At 36.3% G+C, this 25,081-nt stretch overlaps 1 protein-coding gene across 2 annotated transcripts in view; it reads right to left on the reverse strand.

The window, feature by feature from the left end:
* Window positions 1-5,221: 5,221 nt before the first annotated feature.
* The window catches only part of LOC106081250 (high mobility group protein Z), a 42,046-nt gene continuing 22,186 nt past the window's right edge, over window positions 5,222-25,081 (reverse strand). For both annotated transcript variants that reach the window (XM_013243087.2, XM_013243088.2), the window contains exons 2-3: window positions 8,398-8,586; window positions 5,222-5,405 (exon numbers count right to left, since the gene is read on the reverse strand). In XM_013243087.2, the coding sequence (XP_013098541.1) occupies window positions 5,223-5,405; window positions 8,398-8,550 (336 nt within the window). In that variant the 5' untranslated portion in view covers window positions 8,551-8,586 and the 3' untranslated portion in view covers window position 5,222. The remainder of the gene's footprint in view (window positions 5,406-8,397; window positions 8,587-25,081) is intronic.

Below are 25,081 nucleotides of genomic sequence, written 5' to 3' on the forward strand. Positions count from 1 at the left end.
ACGTACATGTTTACACACAAATGTGGGTGAATGTTATTGCAATTTCAACCAAACCCCACCCCTTCGAAATTAATAAATAACGAAGTTGGTATAAGTTAAATAAGCACAATTTTCCAAAAGCCTTTGCCAGCATCTTCCACTTGTATAAAATAATGTTGTAATAGCAAGACCAAAAGCACAGAACTTTCTTTCACAATCGTTATTACTTCGTACAGATTTATTGCAATAGCTTGCTATGAAAGGAATATTTATTATACCCATCACCGAAATGTAGGGTGTATATTCATTTAGTCATTGCGTTTGCAACACATCGAAATATTCGACCCTACAAAGTATATATATTTCGGATCGTCGTAAAATTCTAAGACGTCCGTGTGTCTGTCCGTCTATCCGTCCGTCTGTTGTAATCACTCTACAGCCTTCAAAAATTGAGATATTGAGCTGAAATTTGGCACAGATACGTCTCTTGATGCACGCTGGTTAAGTTCTTGAACGGGGCAAATCGGACCATATTTGGATATAGACCGATTTTTCGATAAACGGTCTAATGCCCATAAATGCTTTACGTTTCATCCGATTTCGCTGTAATTTGAAACAGTGAGTAGTTTATGGCCGCCTGACATCTGACCCAAATATGGTTCATATCGGACTATATTTATATATAGCAGCCATATATACCGATCTGCCGATAAAGGGTCTGAAGCCTCTAAAAGCTTTATTTATTACCCGGTTTCGCTGAATTTTGAAACAGAGGGTTATCTTAAGCCTCTTGATATCCAACATAAATATGGATCAAATCGGACTAAATTTAGGTATAGCTGCCGTATAGACCGGTCTCCAGACAAAGGGTCTGAAGCCCATAAAAGCTTTAATTTTTAACCGATTTCGCTGAAATTTGAAACATTGAGTAGGTTTACGCCCCTTAACATAGGACCCAAATGTGATTCAGATCGGACTATATTTAGATATACCTGCAATAAAGACCGATCTTCCGATAAAGGGTCTGAAGCCCATAAAAGCTCTATTTATCACCCGATTTCGCTAAAATTTGCAACAGTGGGTAGTCTTAGTTCTCCCGTCATCCACCCCAAATATGGTCCGAACGAAGGGTCTGGAATCCATAAAGGCTGCATTTATTACCCAATTTCTCTGGAATTTGAATCAGTGAGTTGTTTTAGGCCACCCGCTATCCGACCCAAATATGGTAAAAATTGGACTGTATTTAGATATAGCTGTCATATAGACCGATGTGCCGATTAAGGGTCTGAAGCTCATAAACGTTTTTTTTTGTTACCCGATTTTGTTGAAATTTGAAATACAAAATTCAACAGTGACTTTTATTTATTAGCCCACTCAATATCCGTGTCGAATTTGGGTGCATAAGTTATCCAATTTTCACCGGATTGTACCGAAAGGGGGTTTTCATATATACCAGAGGTGATGGGTAACCGGGCCGGACGAACTTAATGCCTTTTTACTTGTTTTTTTATTTATTTTAGAAGTATTTTTATTTATATTTTTATACAAATAGTTTCTTATTTATGCTTCCACAAATATTTTTTTCCACCCCGAGTAAGTATGTATATGTGAGCAAGATCACTAACACTAACAAACACTTAGTTACAATTAGAAGTTTGGCTATCGCGTATATTTTACGTAAGAAAACAACTTGTTGCGCCGAGACAGTGGTTGTGCTTTTTTTGGGCGTCGTGAAATGTAAATTTCCCCTAGATGAAAAAACAAGTTATAGGGAAATGAACACTTTTCATCAATATTTTTCTCTCATTTTTTTTATTTGGAGTTTCACCGCGAAACCCGAATATAAAGGGTGATTTTTTTGAGGTTAGGATTTTCATGCATTAGTATTTGACAGATCACGTGGGATTTCAGACATGGTGTCAAAGAGAAAGATGCTCAGTATGCTTTGAAATTTCATCATGAATAGACTTACTAACGAGCAACGCTTGCAAATCATTGAATTTTATTACCAAAATCAGTGTTCGGTTCGAAATGTGTTCATTCACCGTAACGTTGCGTCCAACAGCATCTTTGAAAAAATACGGTCCAATGATTCCACCAGCGTACAAACCACACCAAACAGTGCATTTTTCGGGATGCATGGGCAGTTCTTGAACGGCTTCTGGTTGCTCTTCACTCAAAATGCGGCAATTTTGCTTATTTACGTAGCCATTCAACCAGAAATGAGCCTCATCGCTGAACGGTGAATGAACACATTTCGAACCGAACACTGATTTTGGTAATAAAATTCAATGATTTGCAAGCGTTGCTCGTTAGTAAGTCTATTCATGATGAAATGTCAAAGCATACTGAGCATCTTTCTCTTTGACACCATGTCTGAAATCCCACGTGATCTGTCAAATACTAATGCATGAAAATCCTAACCTCAAAAAAATCACCCTTTATTACCAACGTACAAACGTCAATTTATCGACCCGAGAGTGAAAAGGTTGCAAATTTCTGCTGACAAAAAAGTCCCAGTAGAAATTTGAAGGGTATCTATTTTCTAACTGTCAAAATTTGCTCTCTAACGCCCTCTTCTGCTGGCAAATAGAGTACGTGAACGACTTCCAGTAAAAATTTTTGCCGAACACATCTATTATAAGACTGTTTTGTTGCTTATGTGTTGAATACCGGAACCAATAGAACATACATATTTTTATGATTTCAGAAAAAAATCACAGCTGTGTTATCAAGCCTTTGATATTTAGATTTACTGCAAAATCAAAACAAAAATAAAAAAATTTACTCAGCTATTCGCATGACTCAACTTTATAAGTGCATTCTGGGTTCGGTGTCAATTCCGCTATTGTGGAAAAAAAGGTAGCACGACACACAGGGTCTATGTTGCCACCTTGTTGGGTCTTCACAAAAAAATAAGGGTTGTCCATAGTGACTTTGCACGTAGAATATATTGGTGGCTGAAATTCTGTAAAATTTGAATGCCAACATCTTTGTAATATCTCAAGGGGGATTTAATAAGGTGGTCTCACGCGAACAGCTGTTAACAGTCGGCCAAGTTTGACGGTATTAAGATGTCAGATTTTTGTTTGCATTGTCTTTGTTGTTATCATCTTTTCCGCATATTCCCTGCTCATTTACGCACACGTATACACACACACACAGACACACAAATTTCTTTGTGTGTGTCGGCTAAACTTTAATCAGCTTGGTAACAAGATGGTGGATTGCATCATATTATTTGTGGTTGTTGTACAAATGAGACAACCTTTAATTGTGTCGCCATCATTCACAATAGAAAATTTTGACAATCTTAATGATGTTCATGGGGTCTATTCACTTTATGTTTTTGTAAGTGACTTAACCTTCCTAATCAGCTTGATGGCGGGTTGCACCATATGATTTATGGTTGAAGTACAAATAAAATTACCTTTAATTGTTTCGCCATGTAATTTGCCTATCGATATTGACTATGTTTGCTGTGTTTTATTTAGCAGTCTAGCGGATTCGCTAGCTTATGTTATCCATAAGCTAACGATCTTCCCGATAAATGCTTTATACTTTAACGTTGTCAATAATGATACTTAACCTAATACGCTGCGATAAAATGCCCCCCGTGTCGTGCCCTGTGGGACTTTCTTCCTTATATTTATGCCATGGGACACACAATGTATCGACCTGTGCTAAGGAACAGGGGGCATTTTATCGCCACTCCTCCATGGGTGACCACCATAAATGACCTATTACAGATGCTGGCTGACGTCTGCTACTCAGACGATGTTATAATACTTCTAAGGGGTAAGGATCTGAACCAGCTATGCAGAAGGGCCGAAAGGGTCTTGCATATGGCTGGGCTAGACCCAGAGGTTCTCAATGTTAACCCAGAGAAGACTGAAATATGCCTGTTCACGAGGAAGACGAAGACGGGTCAATTTAACGCACCATGTTTCCTCAATAAGACGATTTTTATATCTGACAAGGTCAAATACTTAGGTGTGATCTTGGACAGGAAAATGAATTGGAAGTGTTACATTTAGGAGCGTACTAAGAAGGCAAGAATGGCGTGCCCTTGCCCTTTCTAAAATGTTGCATTTGAAGTTCAGTTTCCTGTCCAGCAAAACACCCAGGTATTTTGCGCTTTCTGTGAATGGAACAATCTATCCGCCCAAAGAGACAGGTTCCACTGTAGGCAACTTGTATTTCCTGCTGAAAAGAACTACTTCTGTCATGCACGGATTTATACCCAGACCACTTTCGGTAGCCCAATTTGCTGTTGCACGTAGAGCTTCCAACCGCAATTGCCATCAGCATATCATCAGCATATGAAATAATAACATATGTATGTTGGACATATTTTTCAAGTTTTGTTTATTTTTTTGTTAAATATTTTCATATGTATTTGTTTTTTTTGTCATTTTTCATTCTACAATTACATGTACATTTAAGATTAAGGATTTTTGTTTGTTTCATTTTAAGTTCTTTTAAAAATTTGTATTTATTTTTCGTTATTTCTCAGATGTTGAGAATTTTAAAACATGAAGGTTTGAATTTAAAACTGAACAATATTGAACGATAAGTTTATTTTTTGGTTTGTATGGAATTCAACAGCTCTATTATTCTTCGAATAAATAGATACTGACATTTATCTGTAAAACATGCAATGTTATACAAGTAATTTGCGAAAGAGTGATATTGTTTTTTCATTTAAATATTTAGATGAAATGTATGAAAAACATTTGGCAAAACTTAAATGAAAAAATTATAAAGTAATTATTTTTATAAAATAATTATAGTAATAATAATAAAAAAATAAAAACAAATGTACACAAATACAGTTTAATAACTATCAAATAGAGTATGAAAGTAAAATGAATATAACTATTCATTTTTTTATACATTGGTAGTTGGTAGGAGTAGATAAATCATAAAAGTAAAAAATTAACATGACTTATTGATTTGTTTTTTTTTTCAAATTTTTGTAAATCGCTATACTTTTACAGCGTTGGTTTGTTTTTGTTGTTATTATTATGGATTTTTGTTGCATATATTTGAAGTTTGGTTGGGTTTGTATGTATGTATATATGTTTTGCTGTTGTTGCATGTTTTGTAAATATATGCCACCTTAAGTTTACATTTATAAAATGTTTAAAACTTATGTTTTTGTAAGCTAAACATATCAATTGTTAATCAGTATTTTTTGTTTTGTTTACTTTCTGCAGGTTTTTGTTTTGCTTTGCATTCATTTACTCGCTCTCCTCTTCTTCCTCTTCCTCGGAGGTATCTTTCTTCTTGGCCTTCTTGGCGGGCTTTGCAGCCTTGCTCTTGCGTTTCTTGCCAGCGCCGGTGTCAGTGCCGCCATTGGCCTCATACTCCTTGACGGCCTTATTATATTCTTCCTTCATTTTAAGTGCCTTCTGTTCCCACTCCTAAAAATAAAATGATTTGAAAAAGAAATCAAATAATTAAGAATATATTTATTCATCGAAGCCAATCCCACTTAATTTGATCAAAATTAAAACAAACAACATTTGATTGGATTAATTTACTCAGTGTGACCGCACTCTGTGTGACACAATGTGTCAATGAAGTAGATTTGTGGGTGCGCTGTGTTCAGTAAGCATAAACGCTACATGTACGAAATGCTTATATATAACCAGTAAGGAAACGCAAAAGTCGGGCGGAGCCGACTATATAATACCCTACACCTAACCTACAATTATAAATTCGCGCAATATACGAATTTATATGTATATGAGAGCTATATCTAAACCTGAACCGACTTTCAAACAGATCGTTTGAAAATTGTTGTTACTACGGCCATATACGTTAAAGTTCGGCGGGTGGGTGCTACACCCGATTTTGATGAAATCTCGCAGATATGTTAAGATCAGAAACAAAACAATCCGTGCAAAATTTTGTGCAGATCGGTTAAAAATTGTGTTTATTACAGTCTTATAAGTGCAAATCGGGCAATACATATACATGGGAACTATATCCAAATCTTAACCGATTTTGATGAAATCTTGCAAGTATGTTAAAATCAGCAACAAAACAATTCGTGTCGAATTTTGTTCAGATCGGTTGAAAATTGTAGCTACTACGGCCATTTAAGTGAAAATCGGGCGATACATATATATGGGAGCTATATCTAAATCTGAACCGATTTTGATGAAATTTTGCATATATATTAAGAACAGCAACAAAACAATCCGCACCAAATTTTGTGGAAATCTTTAGAAAATTGTAGAGTCCACGGCCATTTAAATGCAAATCGGGCGATACATATATATGGGAGTTATATCTTAATCTCAACCGATTCCCATCCTTGGGCCACAAAAGTGATATGTGTAAAATTTCGTGATAATTGGACGACAAATACGACCTGCACTTTGATTACAAGAATACATGAACTCACTGACTTGGCTAAATCGAATCAGAAAGTGATCGGTATACAATGGGTCTAGCTCTTCTCCTTCTTATCGTTGCAAACAAATGCACAAACTTATAATAACCTGTACCACAGTGGTGGTGTAGGGTATAAAAATCAATTTGTGTTTGTTTGTTTGTCTGTTCCGTACTGACTCAAAAGCGGCTGAACCAATTTCCATGAAATTTTCACTGGTGGTGCATAATGATCCCGTGGTGAAAATAGAATACTACATTTTTTGATATCTAAAGAGGGTCGGACCCTCCCTCTTACCCTAATTTTCAGAAACGCCAGATCTTGGAAATGGGTCGTGCGATATAAGCAAAATTTTGTGTGCATTAAAATAAAAATAATAATTTGGTATCCAAATTTCGGATGGGGGGGGACCGCTCCACCCCCAAAACCTACCAAATATACATAAAGACCAATAACGACAATATGGGACTCAAATGAAAGGTATTTAGGATAAGAAAAGTTATCTGATATCCAATTGTCGGCCCAAGTGCCACCCCACCCCCATAATAGAACGTATTTGCTGACAATTCCAATATGGGACTGTAATAAGAACTTTTTTAGGGTAAAATACGAATCTGATATATGTATATTTTCAGGACCAAATGACTGAACGGCAGCCCCAACCCCAAAACCCTCCCCAAGCCGGTCATGTTTGCGACTATGGATATATGGGGCTCAAATGAAGGCATGTGGAAGTAGACCAAGAATCTGAATCCAACATTCGGGACCAAATGTCTAGGGAACGTCCCACCCCCATAACAACCTCCAAATAGGACGTATTTGATCGCCATGACAATTTGAGTCTTAAAGAGATTGGACCTCGATATTTATAGTTTTTAGGGCCCATACTCAAAGCGGACATATTTGGTGACTTTTCTAATAAGTGGTTTAAATGAAGGTTATTTGGGATTAGAAAACGAATTTAATATCCAATTTGGAGAACAATAGCAATATGGGATTCAAATAAATAATATTTGAGAGTAGAGAACGATGCTGATATACATATTTTCAGGGCTAAGTGTTTGGGGCACCACCCCAAGACACACCTAAATCGGCCATATTTACCGACCAGTTCAGTGTTGGGCTCAAATGAAAGGTATTGGGGAGTAGAAAACGAATCTGATATCCAAATGTGGGACCATGTATTTGGGGCAGCGCCCTTTTCCAAAACACCCCCAAATTTTGGGGACAAGTGTTTGAGGACGCCTCAACTCATAAACGCCCCTTAAACCAATGGCAATATAGGGTATAAATAAATGGTATTTGAGCACAATGCTGATATTTTTTCAAGGCCAAGTGTCTAGTGGACCATCTCACCCCCGAAAACACCCCCAAATCGGACGTCATGACAATATCGGGCTGAAATAAAGACTTTTAAGAATAGAGTATATCAAACACCCAAACCATAATGACCCTAAACCCTCCGAGCGAATTCATAGACCAATAAAGATCATATAGGATTTAGATAAGGGCATTTATATTCTTATACTGTTAGTCCAGCGATATATATATTCTATTTTCGTAGCATGGTATTTCACTAAAGGCTCTTTAATTGTCGAAAATACGTATTCAAACGATAATTTTTTTCCATATTAAGTAAAAGTAGGCGCAGCGGAGCGGGCCCGGTTCAGCTAGTACCTTACAAAAACCAAAAATACTAAAAAAGGGGCCAAGTTCCGGGCCGGGCCGAACATTGAATATTCACCACCATAGATCCTACCACAAATTTACATTAATGTGTGAATATTGAAAGGCATAATTGTACTTCAGTTACAACATTTCAGAGCCATCGGATACAAAATGTTGGTTTCTAGAAGCTTTATTGAAATTAAAAGGCAATGGCTTATTAGTAATCGCCAACAAACTTCATCGGTATTGGGTAATATGGTATTTTCAACTGACGGACGTGACTAGACTGGCATAGGATATCAAGACACTTAAGACTATATTGGGTGCTATATAGACTTTATACTTACACTTTTATCCTTAATGGCTCTCCACATTTCACCACCTCTTTTGGCGATTTCTGTAACTTTGCTTCCTGGATTTTCTTTTTTAATTTGTTCACGATGTTCATTGAGCCACAACATGTAGCCAGACAATGGGCGTTTTGGACGTTCACCTGCCATTATGATCTGTTGTTTTTTAGATTGAAGAAGATTAACCTGTAAATAGGCAATATTCATATAAACAAATTATTCACCATTTTATATTAAATTTTACTTAAAAAAATTACTTTTCGTTAGTAAAGCAAAAGAGTCTGGAATATATATCCTTACTAAGTTGGAAGAGTATAACAAATTTTTGTACAATGTCTATAATAAGTTTTTTTTTAGCAGTTTTATTACCCTCTCCCTTGGGTAAGGGTAGTTTTTGCGCTAAAGCTGAGGGATAGTTAGTTTAATTACCCTTTCTCTTAAGGGAAGGTGGTTTTTTACACTTTCCCTTAGGAAAAAAAATAGATTTTTACCCTTTTACTTAGGGATAGGTAGTTTTATTGCCCTTCCTCTAGGGAAAAGGTATTTTCATTGCCATTTCTTTTGGGAAAAGGTAGTTTTTTTCCTGTTGTCTGCGGGAACTTTTGTTTTATTTCATCTCCTTTTATTTATTACCCTTTACCTTGGGGAAATATAATTTTACTACTCATTCTTTTAGGAATAGTAGTTTTATTTATTTGCATTTCCTTTATTTATAACCCTTTAGTTTTATTACCCGTTGCCTTTGGGAAAGCAGGTTTAGTACCCCTTCACTTCGATATTGCTAGTTTTATTATACTTTCCCATTGCCATATGTAGTTTTATTACCCTTACCCCCGGTAAAATAAAGCTTTATTACCCTTAATCCTGTTAAAATATAATTTTATTACTCTTTCCCTGTGAGAAAGTTAGTTCTTTTAGCCATTTAAAATGGTATTTATTTATTAATCTTTCCTTTTGGGGAAAGATTATTTTTATAACCCCTTTCCTTGTGGAAGCGAAGTTTTTTACCCTATCCCCTAAGATAGGGTAGTTTAATTACCCCTACCCTTGTGTTAGTTTAGTTTTATTACCCTTTCTCTTGGGGAAGGTTACTTCAAATACCATTTCCCTTAGAGAATGGTGTTTTTGTTACCCTATCCCTGGATCAAGGGTATTTTTATTACCTTGTCTTTTGAGAATTACTATTTTTGTTACGCTACCCCACAGGGAAGAGCATTTTTATCACCCTTTCCCTTAGTAAAAATACCCTTCCCCTGTAAACGTAGCTGGCGGGAAAGGTTCTACTTGACGCCATTATAGAAAAATTACTAAAATCACGTTGGCATCATTTCAATAAACTACAAACACAAAACTGTTCTTTTGTCCATTATTGTTAAATACCAACCTTTTAGAATCCCCTTGATAATAAATAATAATATCGATTATTTTATGCCAAATAAGTCGTTTAAAATTAGTGACGTCGGTCCCCAAATTAGGCAATGTTTTGCCGCTCGTAAGTTTGTTACCAAAACACAAATGAATTTACGGTTACTCACATGGGACTCTGCTCAATGAAACGTCAAAATTAGCTTTGCTGTCAAAAATCTTACTAGCCCCTGGGCAACTCAAAAATTATTTACCACACTTAACATCATATTTTTACTATCCCTACAACTTTGCTACCATTCGACACACAGCCAATACACTAGAAATACACGAGAAAGTAACAGGATAATTGTCAATGGACAAAGGTGTTGTGAATGAAAAAAAGATGATTTAGGTAAATTATTTTGCTTTTCAATTACAAATTATTGGGTTAGCTTCGGAGTAAGCTGGAGCACCAAAGATCTATGCGAAAAAAATCTCTCTTGAGAGTATGTAAACCAACAGAATTATCTATTCGATTGGTTTATAGCTCAAATGGTAAAGACCCCAATGAAATTGAAATGAAAGACAAGAAAATAAAACACAAGGAATTAGAATTGAGTTTGGAATCAATTCTCGGAATTTTTATTTTCTTTGAACTAAGTCTTACCAATATGATGTGGATTGTTGAAAGGACAGAACGGAATAGAAAGTTTCTACGGAAACTGCAATTCCAATATGGCTCACTTCGTGCAGCAAAAGGTATAAAAAGAGGCAAGAAAGTAATCAGATACTTTCTTGTCGCTCGAGGGCGGAATTACATTACTATTTAAATAGGAAAAATTGGGATTTTTAGATCCCCGAATGGGATAATATTTACGTCTTTTGACGTAAACATTCTGCCCGCCTTCCAGTCTTACTGCAACAATAGGAAATGAGATATTTTGGAAATGCTTTAATAATATAATTATTCTTAAAAAGTGTATTTAAATCAAAAATGGAATTCATAAACTTAAATATTGGCAATTCAGTTTAGATAGAATAGAAATTTAAAATAGTTCAGGATTGTACTTCAAACTAACTAATATTATATATATATATATATATATATATATGTATTTTTGAACTTAAGGTGAAAATGTACCATACAAAATCATTCCAAATGCAGTATTCTGGGCTGTCGGAAGACCAGTTTTTATGTAGATGCCATCAAGAACAATACGAGAATAAATGTCAACCCCCACTACAATGTCTATAGCAGAGGATTTGTAGAAATTGCTGTCTGCAAGGATTAAGTTTTGGAAATTGGATTTGATGGATTCCGGTAGGGATTTTTTGGGGGTGGTTGTACTGATCCGATTATTGACCCTCAGCGTGGCTTTAAGCTTATAGTTGGAATCAACACATGACCATAAAGTGACGGGACAGATAATTTCATTGTCCAGCTCTAGGGTTGTTAAATTTAGCTTGTCTGCAAACTTTTTGGAAATCCAACTCATGCGGGAGGCCGTGTCCAGCAAACATCGGGCTAGACGTTTTCCTTCTTTTGTCTGAATTTTTACAATAGCTGTAGGAAGCAAAGTTGCTGCATTTTGTTGAAGAATTGAACTGAGAGACATGGAAATTGAAGGCAAACTGTCCTTTTCACAGGACTCTTTCGTATCGGTTTTTTCCCTCCGCGTGGCCGTTGTTGGTTGAATTCCAATAGATGAGTGTCTAGACATTTTCCGTTGATCCGTTTTAGTAGAAGAAGAAGACAAACTTTTACGAAGTCGTGAATTCACATGAAGGAGTGAATGATGTTTTTCATGGCAATGTGTACAGCCCGTCCTTGTGAAACAGGACCCCTGAGAGTGGGAATGGGCGAGGCAATTTGTACAATACCCATATTTCTTCACAGCTGCCAATCTTTCCGATACGTTCAAGTTTTGAAATCTCTTACAGACCCTAAGTCCATGAGGCCTTCGACATAATCTGCAAACAAATGTTGTTTTGCCCCTCTGTAGCTTTGATTTTTCAATGGAGTTCATACTGCTGTAACGGAAAGGATATTAGAATTCGGGATTCAAGAAAAATTAAAGATTAAACATAAAGATAACAAACTAGGATAAAAAGGTATATTTTTGGTAAGGATGAGGACTAATTTGGAAAGCTATCTAGGAAATTTCATCTGAAATCACGACTAATTTCGTGATTGGTCTTGTTATAGTACCCTTTTGGGTAAGGATATCAGCAACTCTAACGCGTTTATCGTCACCACGGTGGACCTTGGTGATTCTACCAAGTCGCCAACTATTAGGAGGTAAGTTCTCCTCCTTAATAACAACCAGCATTTGTTCTTTTAGATCTTCTGTGGGTTTCTTCCATTTATGGCGTTTTTGCAACTCCTTCAGATACTCGTTTTTCCATCGCACACAGAAAATTTGATGAAAAGTCTTCAGTCTTTGCCGACGGTTTTGGATAGAAATGCGTGTTTGGCTTATTTCTGGTTCCAAGGGAGCTAAGATCGGGGATCCAATTAAGAAATGTCCTGGTGTCAAAGCTGCTAGATCTGTTGGATTTTGTGAACTTGGAGAAATTGGCCTGGAATTAAGGCATGCTTCAATTTTGGATAGCAGTGTTTGGAATTCTTCGAATGTGAATTTTTGAAGACCTATAGTTTTCTTAAAATGCTGCTTAAAACTTTTGACCCCAGCCTCCCATAATCCTCCCATATGGGGGGCTCCGGGCGGAATGAAGTGCCATGTCAAATTTTGATGGGCATAGTTGGAAGTTATTGCCTTATGTGACGTTTGAATGAATTCTTTTGCCATTATTCGGGATGCTCCCACAAACGTAGTTCCATTATCTGAATGTAAGTGTAGAGGGCAGCCCCGTCTGGAGATAAAACGACTAAATGCTGCAAGGAAAGAGGAAGTGGACAAGTCTGATGTCGTTTCTAAATGTATCGCCTTAGTGGAAAAACAAACGAACACACACACGTATGCTTTGGAAATACGACAGCATCTGCCTGCATAGCTTTTCATCTCGAACGGACCTGAAAAATCCAGTCCTGTATGAGTAAAAGGTCGGGAAATCTCACAACGTTCAGGAGGCAACGCTGCCATCATTTGTTGTTGAAATTTCTTCTTGTAAATTATACAAGTTTTGCAACGATGAATTGTAGTTTTTATTAGGTTTTGTACTTTAGGAATCCAGTATTGAGTTCGCACCAAACGAAGTACAAGTTGGTTTCCGCCATGTAGACTGATTTGGTGAATAAATTGGATTAGAAGGCGGGAATATTGACAGTTGTAGGGAAGAAGAATTGGATGTCTCTCGTTGTAGGATAACATTGGAGATAATTCTAATCTTCCGCATACACGCATAATTCCTTCAGCATCAACAAATGGATTTAGGGATAAAAGTGGACTCGTTGATGGAATGGTCTTTTTGGAACTAAGCACCATGTACTCATTTGGATAAAACGCCTTTTGGTAAATGGATATAAGTTGTTTTCGGACAAAAAGGATTTCGGAATTTGTGATTTTGTTATCGGATCGATGGTAGTTAGATCGAAATTTGGGGTGCGTGTTGAAATAAAAACGATAGACGTACGCAATAACTCTTAGTGCTCTGGAAAACGAGGAAAATCGCTCAAGCACATCATCGAAGTTTTGGAAATAAGTGAAATGGACCTTTATTGGTTTTTTCTCCAGATCAGTTTCCTCGATTTCTTCAGTAGTGTTTTTCGGCCAATGTTTTGAATCTTTAGATAACCAAGTTGGTCCGTTCCACCATAGTTTACTATTTATTAACTCGCTTGGATAGGTACCTCGACTCGCTAAATCCGCAGGATTGTGTTCAGACTCCACATGAGACCATTTTGAGGGATCTACTACTTGAGTTATTCTGGAAACCCTATTTGCCACAAATGTATTCCAACAACAGGGTGGTTTCGCAAGCCACGACAAGACTATAGTTGAATCAGTCCAACAAAATAAGGAGTAGTCTTGAATGTCAAATTGAGGAAGTAAATTGTCCACCATTTCCGCTAACAGTGTGGCTCCACAAAGCTCTAATCTAGGAATCGACAAAGTCTTTAGTGGAGCCACTTTGGTTTTGGAACTAATCAAATGGGTTATAACAGAATTCGGATAAAGCACACGGATATAAATGGCTGCAGCATAGGCCTTTTCTGAGGCATCAGAAAACCCATGAAATTCGATGATGCCTTCAGGAGCATAACCAAACCATCTTGGAATTCTCATATTATCAATATTGGAATAATTGGCCTGAAAAGACTTCCACATAGAGAGAGGTTCAGGTGAAATGACTTCATCCCATTCGATATGATCCATCCATATTCTTTGCATTATGATCTTTGCGACTATAATGATAGGCGATAGCCAGCCGGCTGGATCGAATAATTTGGCTATCTGGGAAAGGACTTCTCTTTTCGAGTAGGAACAATCAGATGGAAATTGTGTTGTGGAAAAGAAAAACTCATCTGAATGCGCGTTCCAGTGTATTCCTAAAGTCTTGGCAGAACTACGATCCTCGAATTCCAAAAAGTCTGTTCTTAAAAGATAATCCGAGGGCAATCCATCAAGGATGGTTTTAGAATTAGAAATCCATTTTCTCATTTCGAATCCTGCCGAATGAAGAGCTTGGATAAGTTCATCCCTGGCGTCAATTGCCGTTTCAATAGAATGTGCCCCTAATAAAGCATCATCAACATACATACACTCCCTTAAGATTCGACTTGCCAAAGGGTACCTTTCCTGAACATCATTCGCCAATTGAATCATGGTACGAATGGCTAAATAGGGGGCACAATTTAGTCCAAATGTAACGGTCTTCAACTCGAATTCTTGGATGGGATCGTTTTGGCTTGTACGGAACAGAATCCGTTGGAAAGGGATATGAGAAGGATTGACCAGGATTTGTCTATACATCTTCTGTATATCTCCGTTTAGCACAAAACGATAAAATCGCCATTTAAGAATTAAAACAGTCAAATCATTCTGTAAAACAGGACCGGTGTAGAGGACATCATTCAAACTTACGCCGTTGGAAGAAGGAGAGGATGCATTGAACACTACTCGAACCTTGGTAGTTGTCCTTTCAGGCTTTACCACAGCGTGATGAGGTAAATAGTAGGATGATTGAGAAATAGAACCGGGAACTACCTGGGTCATATGATCTAAAGAGAGATATTCTATCAAGGAGTTATCATATTCCTTTTTCAACTCAGGATTTCGAAGGAGGCGTCCTTCATTGCGAAAGAATTGAGCCATTGCGTTAGACTTGGATTGTCCAAGACACAACTTATCGGGATAGTCTTGTTTAAATGGCAATGAAACCACGTATCTCCCTTCGAGATTCCTCTTCGTTGTCCTCTGATATAATTCTTCACAAAATCTATCGTCCTGGGATAAAACACGCTTCTGTGGAATATTTTCCACCTCCCAAAAGCGTGAAATCTCTTTATCTAAAGAAATTTCACAAAAAAACGATACGTGAGTTGAAAAGGACGAAAGTGTTCTCGACGAAATGGGGCCGGTCAGGATCCATCCAAATACAGTCTCCTGAGCCATTAAGGAACCACAAATATTATTTCGGTTTCTGGATAAAATTATAGAAGGAAAGACATCTGCTCCCAAAAGTAAGTCAATCTTTGCGCTCTCATAAAACCGAGGATCGGCCAGTTGAAGCGGTGGTAAATTCGACAGAGATTGCACATCTATAGTATTGGAAGGGAGATTGTTGGAAAGATGGGGGACCACCAATGCCGATACGATGAGCTCAAAGTCATCATCTATCTCCGAACCTATAGCAAAGCAATATTTCTTTTGGACCGCCGCTGAAATAGAATGATTCAAACCAGAAATTGTAGCCGAGACACGCTTGGTTGGAAGTCGAAGCATATTGGAAAGCCTCTCCGAAATGAATGACCCCTCGGAACCCGAATCAAGGAGGGCCCGAGCTCTATATATCTCGCCCGAGTGAAGAATTCTTACTAAAGTCGTCCCCAATAACACACCTTTAGAATTTGTAGCAAAACAACTTTGAACCACATTACCTGTCGAACCTGTGGACTGTAGATTGGATATAGTAGAAGGGTGTGGTACAAACGGTGGAGGAAGTAGATCATTCCTTGGTGTCTGATTGGTATTGAAAGACGGTGCAGTAGGGCCCTTTTGTTGATCAGCTTCTCTATGTAGCAGAGTATTATGGCGCTTGCCGCATTTGTAGCAGGAGTGCTTACTCTTGCAGTCCTTGACTATATGCGCACTAGAAAAACAATTTAAGCACAAGTTATGTCTTTTAATCTCGGTCAATCTTTGATTATAATTCATGTCGAGAAACTTTGGACATTTTCTGATAACGTGGACCTCTTTGGGACAAAGCTTGCAAGTGGTCGGATTGACCTGCGCTTGAAACGTCCGCACTTTACCTGAATTGGATTTATTGTTGCCGTTAGTCTTGGATTTGGGACCGGTATTCGTAGAGGAATGCTCCTTGGAACCTCTGATTTCGGAAACTGATTCCAAAGTTCTATGCCGGTTGGTCAGGAAATCATCAAAATCGGACCACTTGGGAATGGTGGTCTTATCATTCAAGGTCTGTTCCCAAAGCGTCAGGGTGGAGTCGGGAAGGCAATTTGAGCAAAGAAAGATGAAAATCGGATTCCAACTGTCGGTATCGATCTGATGATTTCTCAAAGTGGATATACATGAATTGATATCCCTCTGTAACTTCTTGAGAGAAGCTGCCGTTTCCGAATGGATGGCAGAAAGACCGAACAATGTCTTCAGCTGTTCATTAATGAGAACTCGCTTGTTGTCATACCGGGCGCATAAATTTGTCCAAGCTGTTCTGAAACCCTCATTAGTAAGTGGGCTTTTGGACACAATTTCATGTGCCTCGCCTTTCGTCTTCTGCGACAAATGAAACAACTTCTCCACTGGACTCAATTTGGAGTTTTGTATGCAAATCGCCGTGTATAAGTCCCGGAAGGTCGGCCATGATTTGAAATCACCGTGGAAAATATTCAATTCTATCGGAGGCAAATTGAAACTCGGATTGGTATTAGGAATTGTAGGCGAAACTGGGGAGGAGAATGTCTGAATAGTCTCGGTCAGTTTGGAGATGCAACGGCAGTATGTACAGTACGAAGTCTTATATTTCTCCTTAACGGACTCGATCTCCAGAACTACCCCACCATCATCTTTCTTCTCAGTAGATATATCGACAAGACATTTCTCGTAAGACATCTTCAGGCGAGACCAAATAGACTTTGCTTCATCCCTATGGGTCTCAAGAAGACAAAGCGATGAAACAGGCAGTTCATTCGCATTCAAAGCGGCCTCAAACTCGACCAAGTTGTCGGCCAATCGTATAAATTCCTCCAACGACATTATGTCTCGAAAACTCCCGTCAATGATAGCAGAAGACTCCAAAAGGACAGAAATAAGGAAATTTTACGAATATTTCGTCTGCCTCAAAAAACCTATAGTGAAAAACTCGTACAAGCGCTATGCTAGTTTTGGGAAAAATAAGTTTCTAAGCCAAGATACGGAAAATATAAACTTGGCAAAAAACCAACACAAAAATCAAACCTTGTCTCAAAAGCTTGCCTTAAACCCGCATGGAAAAACGGACAAGCTCAAAAAACGTGTTATCTTCAAATTTATGGAAATTTTTTGAGACCTTATTAAAATAACCAAATATACAATAGCTTGCAGGTCTTATGGAGATTTCATGGAAAAAAAAGAAAACAAAACTTCAGTCTGAACCAACGTACACAAATCATCCAATTGACTTGGCAACCCTATATACCTTTCTTCAAAGTATCTGGTGATGAACCAAAAAGATACAATTGTATGAAAAAGCGAACAATATATGTATGTCACAGATACACAAATTTCATTGGAAGCCTCATGCCCATATGATCATCACCTCAAAAGCAAAGAGGTCAACGAACTCTGAATTGGAGAAAGAAATTGGAAGTATTGGAAGTTTGTTTATGTTCCTGCTTCTTCTTGCAATTGCTCTCGTAGAAAATCAAAAAAAATCTAATCGTATAGAAAAAAAAATAAAACAACAAGAGATGAGTGGTCTGTCTCTCTAACCAACCTCCGCTTGCACTTGGATATTAGGGCTCCACACAAACCAGTTTGCACAATAAGATCCTAAGCCGGACTTAGCTTAAGAGAAAAAAAGAGAGTGGAGATGAATAACTCGAGTGCAATAAAAGCTCGGACATGCGCACAAACTAATCATAATAAATCAACAGAACTCTTGAGTGATATGATTTATTAACAGGGGACTTGTGCAGTAAATCCGGAGAGTAAATTGAGTGATATTCAATATCGCTCACTAGCAAATCAATGGGAGAGGGCATGCGCATTAGCAATTCTCACTGCTGGAAATGGGATTTTTTTCCATATGTACATACGTGTGTATGTTGAAAAAAAACCTGTAAGCGCGGATAAATCTTAAACCACTCCGAATTGCGGATTTTTCATATAGTCGGCGTTGAAAAATTTTTTCACAGCTTGTGACTCTGTAATTGCATTCTTTCTTCTGTCAGTTATCAGCTGTTACTTTTAGCTTGCTTTAGAAAAAAAAGTGTAAAAAAAGTATATTTGATTAAAGTTCATTCTAAGTTTTATTAAAAATGCATTTACTTTCTTTTAAAAAATCCGCAATTACTTTTTGGGCAACCCAATAAATATACAAAACATGTTTACGCTTTGCTGTTAACTTTTTATACCCGCCACCATAAGATGGGGGTATACTAATCAATACATTCCGTTTGTAACACCTCGAAATATTCGTCTAAGACCCCATAAAGTATATATATTCTTGATCGTCTCGTCGTTCTGAATCGATCTAGCGTCCGTCCGTCTGTCGAAATCAGGATGGTGGTCGAACGCGGAAAGCTAGCGGCTTAAAATTTAGCACATATACTTAGTATTGATGTAGGTCGTTGATGTAGATGTAGATAGCTCCCATATAAACCGATCTTCCGATTTCTTGAGCCCTTGGAAGCAGCAATTTTTGTTCGATTTGGCATGTAGTGTTCTGTTATCCCATTTAACCGATCTACGTTAAATTGCAACCGGAGAATGAGAAACCCGGGGCCGAATTACCGCATAGGTGAACGAGTAAAACCGTTCGAAATCTTTTTATTGTGAATTATGCTTTTCTTTATTGAAAGAGAATTTTTCACATTTAAGAACGCAAATGTTTATAAAAGTGGTATAACATCCATTCGAAAGCAAACTCTATCACGTATGAGGTAATTCGGACCCCGGTCTTAGAATTTCAATTTTACTAGGAGTCTGCTGGTCGTTCCACCCCACTACTCATATGCATTTACCAAACAAATAATTATAATGTAATTTCAGTCCTTATAACGTACATATTGTACATAGATATAAGTAAATATGCTCATACATGCACATATATTTATGCGTGTAATTAAACATCATTATATACATATGTAACTATGTACAACGCTATTGACAATTACGAATCATATTTATATAACATCATATTATTGAATACATCACCACACACACAAATGTAATTGTAAATATGTATGTGGTTAAACCTACATAATTGCATATACTGAATATGCAATATATATATGTAAATGTGCCTACATATGTATATAATCTATGTCAATGACCCATAAGGGTAAGTGCCCAGACTGGCATACGATTACGTCAGTATGATGCATCTGCATGTGGCATTATACTGTGTGCTAATTGCATGTTATGGAAAGAATATTAAATTGATTCAATCATTATCTACCTATAATTGCAATTACATATCTGATATGTAACAAGGGTTAAGACCGAACAGGCCGAGACCATCATCTCTTAAGAAATATATGGATTCTTTTGAATATAGTAAACAGGCGCATCCACTTAGGGAATCAGGGGAATTAGTTTATATAGAGGCTATATCCATATAGGACTGCACCCACGTTTGAGCTGACTGAACCGTCAATGGACTAAAGTGGCGATGGACAAAACGCATATTATTGTGTACGTACACAAGAACATGGCCCATGGCCTTGGAAGTAATTTGCAAATATGTATGTTGGTTGTTTGCCCATCACTGCATTAAATTGAGCGATCACTTAAATGAACGACATTGCCCAACATTACATTTAGAGCTTAGCCTTAAACTTTATTTTAAAACTTTTTAAAACTGAGCTTTTCCAATTTATATTAAAGATTTTTTTGTCTTATTAAACTTATAGCATATCATACTTAATTGTTTTTTTAATTTGTATTGACAAGTTTTTTTTTTTCATTATAAATTTTCAGCGATGCTACAATTATTTGTATTACGCATTTCTTTGCATTGGACTTAAAAAGCAAGCATAATGATAAGAGGTAAGCTAATTCATATTCTTTGAAGTAAATGACATTTTTGACGTTAACACACTGCCATAAGTGTATAATTGGGCGCACATATTCACACACCTACAACCCTCAATTCTTGTGCAGCAAAGCACATTTCCATGGATATAGTACATACATACTTACCTACACACAAGTATCCATACAAGAGCCCATGATAATCACTGTTATTTGCTCTCGCTCTCTTCTTTGTTGTTTTGTATCATTTACATTGTTGTTGGTGTTGTTGTCATTGCTACTTTTACTCTCAACCGTTAAAATAACCTTTCACAATGTTGTTGGCCTCTGTGACCACCCCACCCACCCGCATCGGGTGTATGACTATCGTTACCAACGCCACAACTTATCATTCAGAGGAGTATGTTTAAAAAAGTCAATGTCCACCCACATGCCAAACTTTATGGTTATAGAAGAGGCAGAGAGCGAAAGAGAATGGTGGTTTATCATAACATGCACAACCACGCACAGTCGCTGGCAAAGCTTATAGGAACCTACATATGTACAACATTTTGTTTTGTTTTTATAACCCCATAAAATTCCGAAAAAAAGTCTTTTAAACCTTTAAAGTATAGGCCAAAAGGTTTGTAATATATGTAAATGAGACTCCAATACACAGTATAGGGACAAATCAAGGTTAGATTTTTTTCACAAAAATTAAACAGAACGGGGTCTTAAGAGAAAATCTCAAATGTTAACAAACATTTTGCAGAAAGGTAGTTTTATAGAAAAGTTTAGCAAAATTTTGGTTTTAATTATATAATAAATTTAACGAAATTTTGTACCGGTTTAATTTTGAAAATACCCACATCGATGTTTCCACTTTATTTTAATCCAATAACGTTTATACTGCTAAATTGTTATAGAGAATTATTTAAAAACAAGCAAAAGTGTGCTAAAGATCGCATTTGTCAAGTTCTTTGCCCTGTATCTCTTTGTAGGCAAACAAAGGATAAAAGAAAATAATTGCTATAATATCGGAGCTATATCAAGTTATGGTCCGCTTCGGACCATAATTGAATTAAATGTTGGAGACCATAGTAGAAGTCATTGTGTAAAATTTCACCCAATTCGAGTATGAATTGCACCCTTTAGGGGCTCAAGAAGTACAGGCTGTACAGGCTATAGACCATATTTGACACGTATGTTGAAGGTAATGGGAGAAGCCGTTGTACAAAATGTAAGCCAAATCGGATAATAATTACGCCCTGTAGTGGCTCAAGAAGTCAAGATTCAAGATCAGTTTATATGGCAGCTATATCAGGTTATGAACCGATTTAAACCATACTTAGCCCAGTTGTTGGAAGTAATAACTAAACACGTTGTGCAAAATCGGAAAATTCAGCCCAACGGATAGGAATTCCGCCCTCTAGGATCAAGAAGTCAAGATCCAACTGTATCAGGTTATGAATGAAAATCTTATTGCTTTCTCTATATCGAAACATGGACCGATTTGGCCAGTTTACAATCCCAACCCACACCTACACTAATAGAAAGTATTTGTGCAATATTCAAGCGACTAACTTTACTCCTTCGAAAGTTAGCATGCTTTCAACAGATGGACATGGACATGGCTAGATTGACTTAAAATGTCATGACGATAAAGAATATATACATACCTACGGCCTTATTCACAATACTTAATGAAACCTTAAAATAGGTTTACTTGACAGTTCTGAAAAGAAAATCTGTCATATAAACCTATTTTAAATGGACATTTCACAAAACTTGAAAAAGGCCGCTATACTTTATGAGGTTAGCATGTAGAAACTTTTTTCAAAATCTGATTTTTAACTTAAAAAAAAAAGAATTATTTTACAATGGGATTTCTTACAAGTTTAGCTTGATTTTTTTTATAAGTTGATTTTATCATAAAATAAAAATAAAATCGTTACGGAACCCTTTTTGCCCCAAAAACTGTTATTTTCTTTAATTATCCATTAAATATGTAGGTACTATGTAGGTATGTATGTTGTAGGAGAACTCCATTTTGCTGATAGTTGGCGAGGCGTCGACAAAGGTGGCATTTGTTTAAATTTAAATAATTACCTTTTATTTACAATTCTCAGTAGTTTGAAGAGTAGAGGTGGCAAAATTTAAAAAACAACAAAAAGTAACGGTAAAAATTACAATATGCTCCCTCACACAAAATGACGATAAAACTGTGCTCTTCTTCACAGGGAAACATTTTTGTATTAAAGTACTCATACATACGTAAATATAGCATGTACGTATATACACCCTCAATTTTTATAGTTATTTTGTTTTCAAAGGGGATGCGAGAACAACCAATGGTGGGTTTTTTATTATAACACTTTGTGCCCACCACAAACTGACTGCCAAGGTACTCTGTATGACAGTTTGATGTGCATGCATAAATTTTTAATGTTTGTGGGGTAGTGTGTAAGTGTGGCCTGTTGTTAAGCTGTTTGGGGCTCATGCGGGAGGGTCTCTCTGTTTGTGTGGGTGTTGTTGTTCAATGCTGCCGAGTGAAATTGTGTTTGTGTGCGTGAATTTTATGAAGTTGTTTTCGTTGATTTCGTTCACTTGTCTAGGAAAAAAGTTTGAGCTTGTGCGCTGTATGAGGGTTTCTGAATACATACTTTATACAGGATTTGCGCAGTGGAAATGTTTTACGAAGAAATTTCTTTGACAAGGATAAATTGTTTTATTGTTGGATGTTAAGGGGAATACTGGAAAATTTTTTATGGATTTTTCTGGCTTTGTATATCTATACATTGGAGAATTTTTTATTTTTTTCCAATGAATAAGTAGAAAAATATGTAATATTTATTTCGTTATTATTATTTCAACATTTGGATAGGTTACCCTTTTATTGGGGCATATTGAAACATATTTTTAGGCAAATATAATCAGTGTGGGAGTCTGGTCTAGTCTCGCCACCCAATGGGGCTGAGCAAATGTGTGTGTTGTGTGTTTGCATACATATATTTTAGCTATGTGGCTGTGTTATTTGGTTTTTGGTTCTCCTAGCGATTGTGGCTTCTTATCGTTGATGAATTTGTTGAGCTTGTGCGCTGTACGAGGGGTTTGTATACATATTTTTATGGGAAATTGCGCAGTGCAAATGTATAACGAAGAACTGCGAAAGTTTTGTTATAATACGAGAACAATTCTAAAGACTTGAAAAAAAAAAGAAATTGACCAATGGAAATTTTGTCCAAATTTGATTTTCATAGAAAACCTTGTGCAAAATTAATGATTTTTTTACAGACAATTTGATTAAAGAAAAGAAATTGCCTGACAGGCGAATCTAATAACTTTTGATAGGCATCATTTTAAAAAAATTATTTTCATAGAAATAATCTATGGATTTTTACAGAATATACTATCAAAACTTGATTTTAACGAAAAGTTCATCCAAATTTCATAGAAATTGAGACAAAACTTGATTTTTATAGAAATTTTGTCAAAATTAGATTTTTTAGAAAATTTCTTTTTTTTGCAAATTGTTTCAATATTTAAAGTTCTAAATTTCTAAATTTGTTTTTTCAAATTTGCTGCCAGAATCCACAAACATTTTGTCGATCATCTGTTTTCCCTTTATATAATCAGCTAATTTCGAAAAATAAGCAATGAATTGAGAAACAAAAAGTTAATATCAATCTAGTCCTGTGATGGACACTCTAACACAGTTGAAAATACTTAACTGTGTTTGTATGAGTGACACCAAAGTCGCACGAGACTGCTTATACTGTACGTGTGCTACAATTCGTTTTTTCTATGCCCGCGAGCAAAGACTTCTATTATGTCACAAAGACTTCTGTTATGACTTCCAACGTCCGTGGCAAGCATTGTCCAAATCGATCTATAACCTGTTATATATTATTTTACATATTTATTATTTTATTTTTTCTTAAAAATTAGATTTTAAGAAAATAGTAATAAAACTTAAGTTTTATTTTTATAGAAATTTCAAACTCCCGAAATTAGAACAAAATATTCGTTTCTAAAAATAGTTAGAAAAATCGTCATTAGACACGTTTCATTCAATGCTAATTTACTGCTCGTATTAATCTTGAGATCAATAAATCACACCAAGGAATGCATGTACTATGCCAGAAGTGATATAGAACTATTGAATTAATAACGCAGCCGATAACAGAATAAATCAAATGTACAACGCAAGTATAGCTATGAAAGACAGAGAGAGAGAGAGAGAGCGAACAATCAGGTATGATATATACAATCATTAAAATAGTACCTTATATAGTTAGTACCAGGGTTGGTAAGTGAGTTTGGCAAAATGTTATTAAAAACAACTTAAAAGGGTAATTTTTGTAGCCAAAAGGTACCATTTTTTAGTCAATACGGTTATATAAGAAAAAAAAAACAAAAAATAGGCAAAACTGTTTTTCTCAAAACAAGTGGATTTGAGTTGTAGTGTAAACGGCTCAAAAATTTTTAATTTTTTTTATTTAAAAAAATTGCCTTTTATTTCTTAAGTCTCCTTTGGAAATCGTTTTCCTAAATTTTTTACGAACATTTCCTATGAAACGCAGATTTGTATGACTTAAATATAAAATCGCACCTGTTGTCAAAAGTAGAAGGATTTAATCTATAAATGTATCTTTTTAACTTAGAAACTATCAAACGCAAGAGTTTTCAGAAAATTTTTGCTTGAAATTTCGAGGTATAAACAATTTTCCATCAGAACATAACCTGATATGACGGGAACATTTTTTATTCAACTAGTTTCATTAGTCCACTTTATGCCAGTCCAAACTGCATTTGGATATCTCTTACCTAATTCAAACTAAATTTTTCATCTCTATTTTTTGGTATTTTTCTACTTATTCAGCGTTAATGCGTTAAAGAACTCCAGGAATACTTCTCTCATGTCTATGAGTGCGGTCTGATTTAAGTTTTTAGCTCATTGATAAGGAACCTTCTTG

Source organism: Stomoxys calcitrans, chromosome 5, assembly GCF_963082655.1.
Source record: "Stomoxys calcitrans chromosome 5, idStoCalc2.1, whole genome shotgun sequence".
NCBI classification, from domain to species: Eukaryota; Metazoa; Arthropoda; class Insecta; order Diptera; family Muscidae; genus Stomoxys; species Stomoxys calcitrans.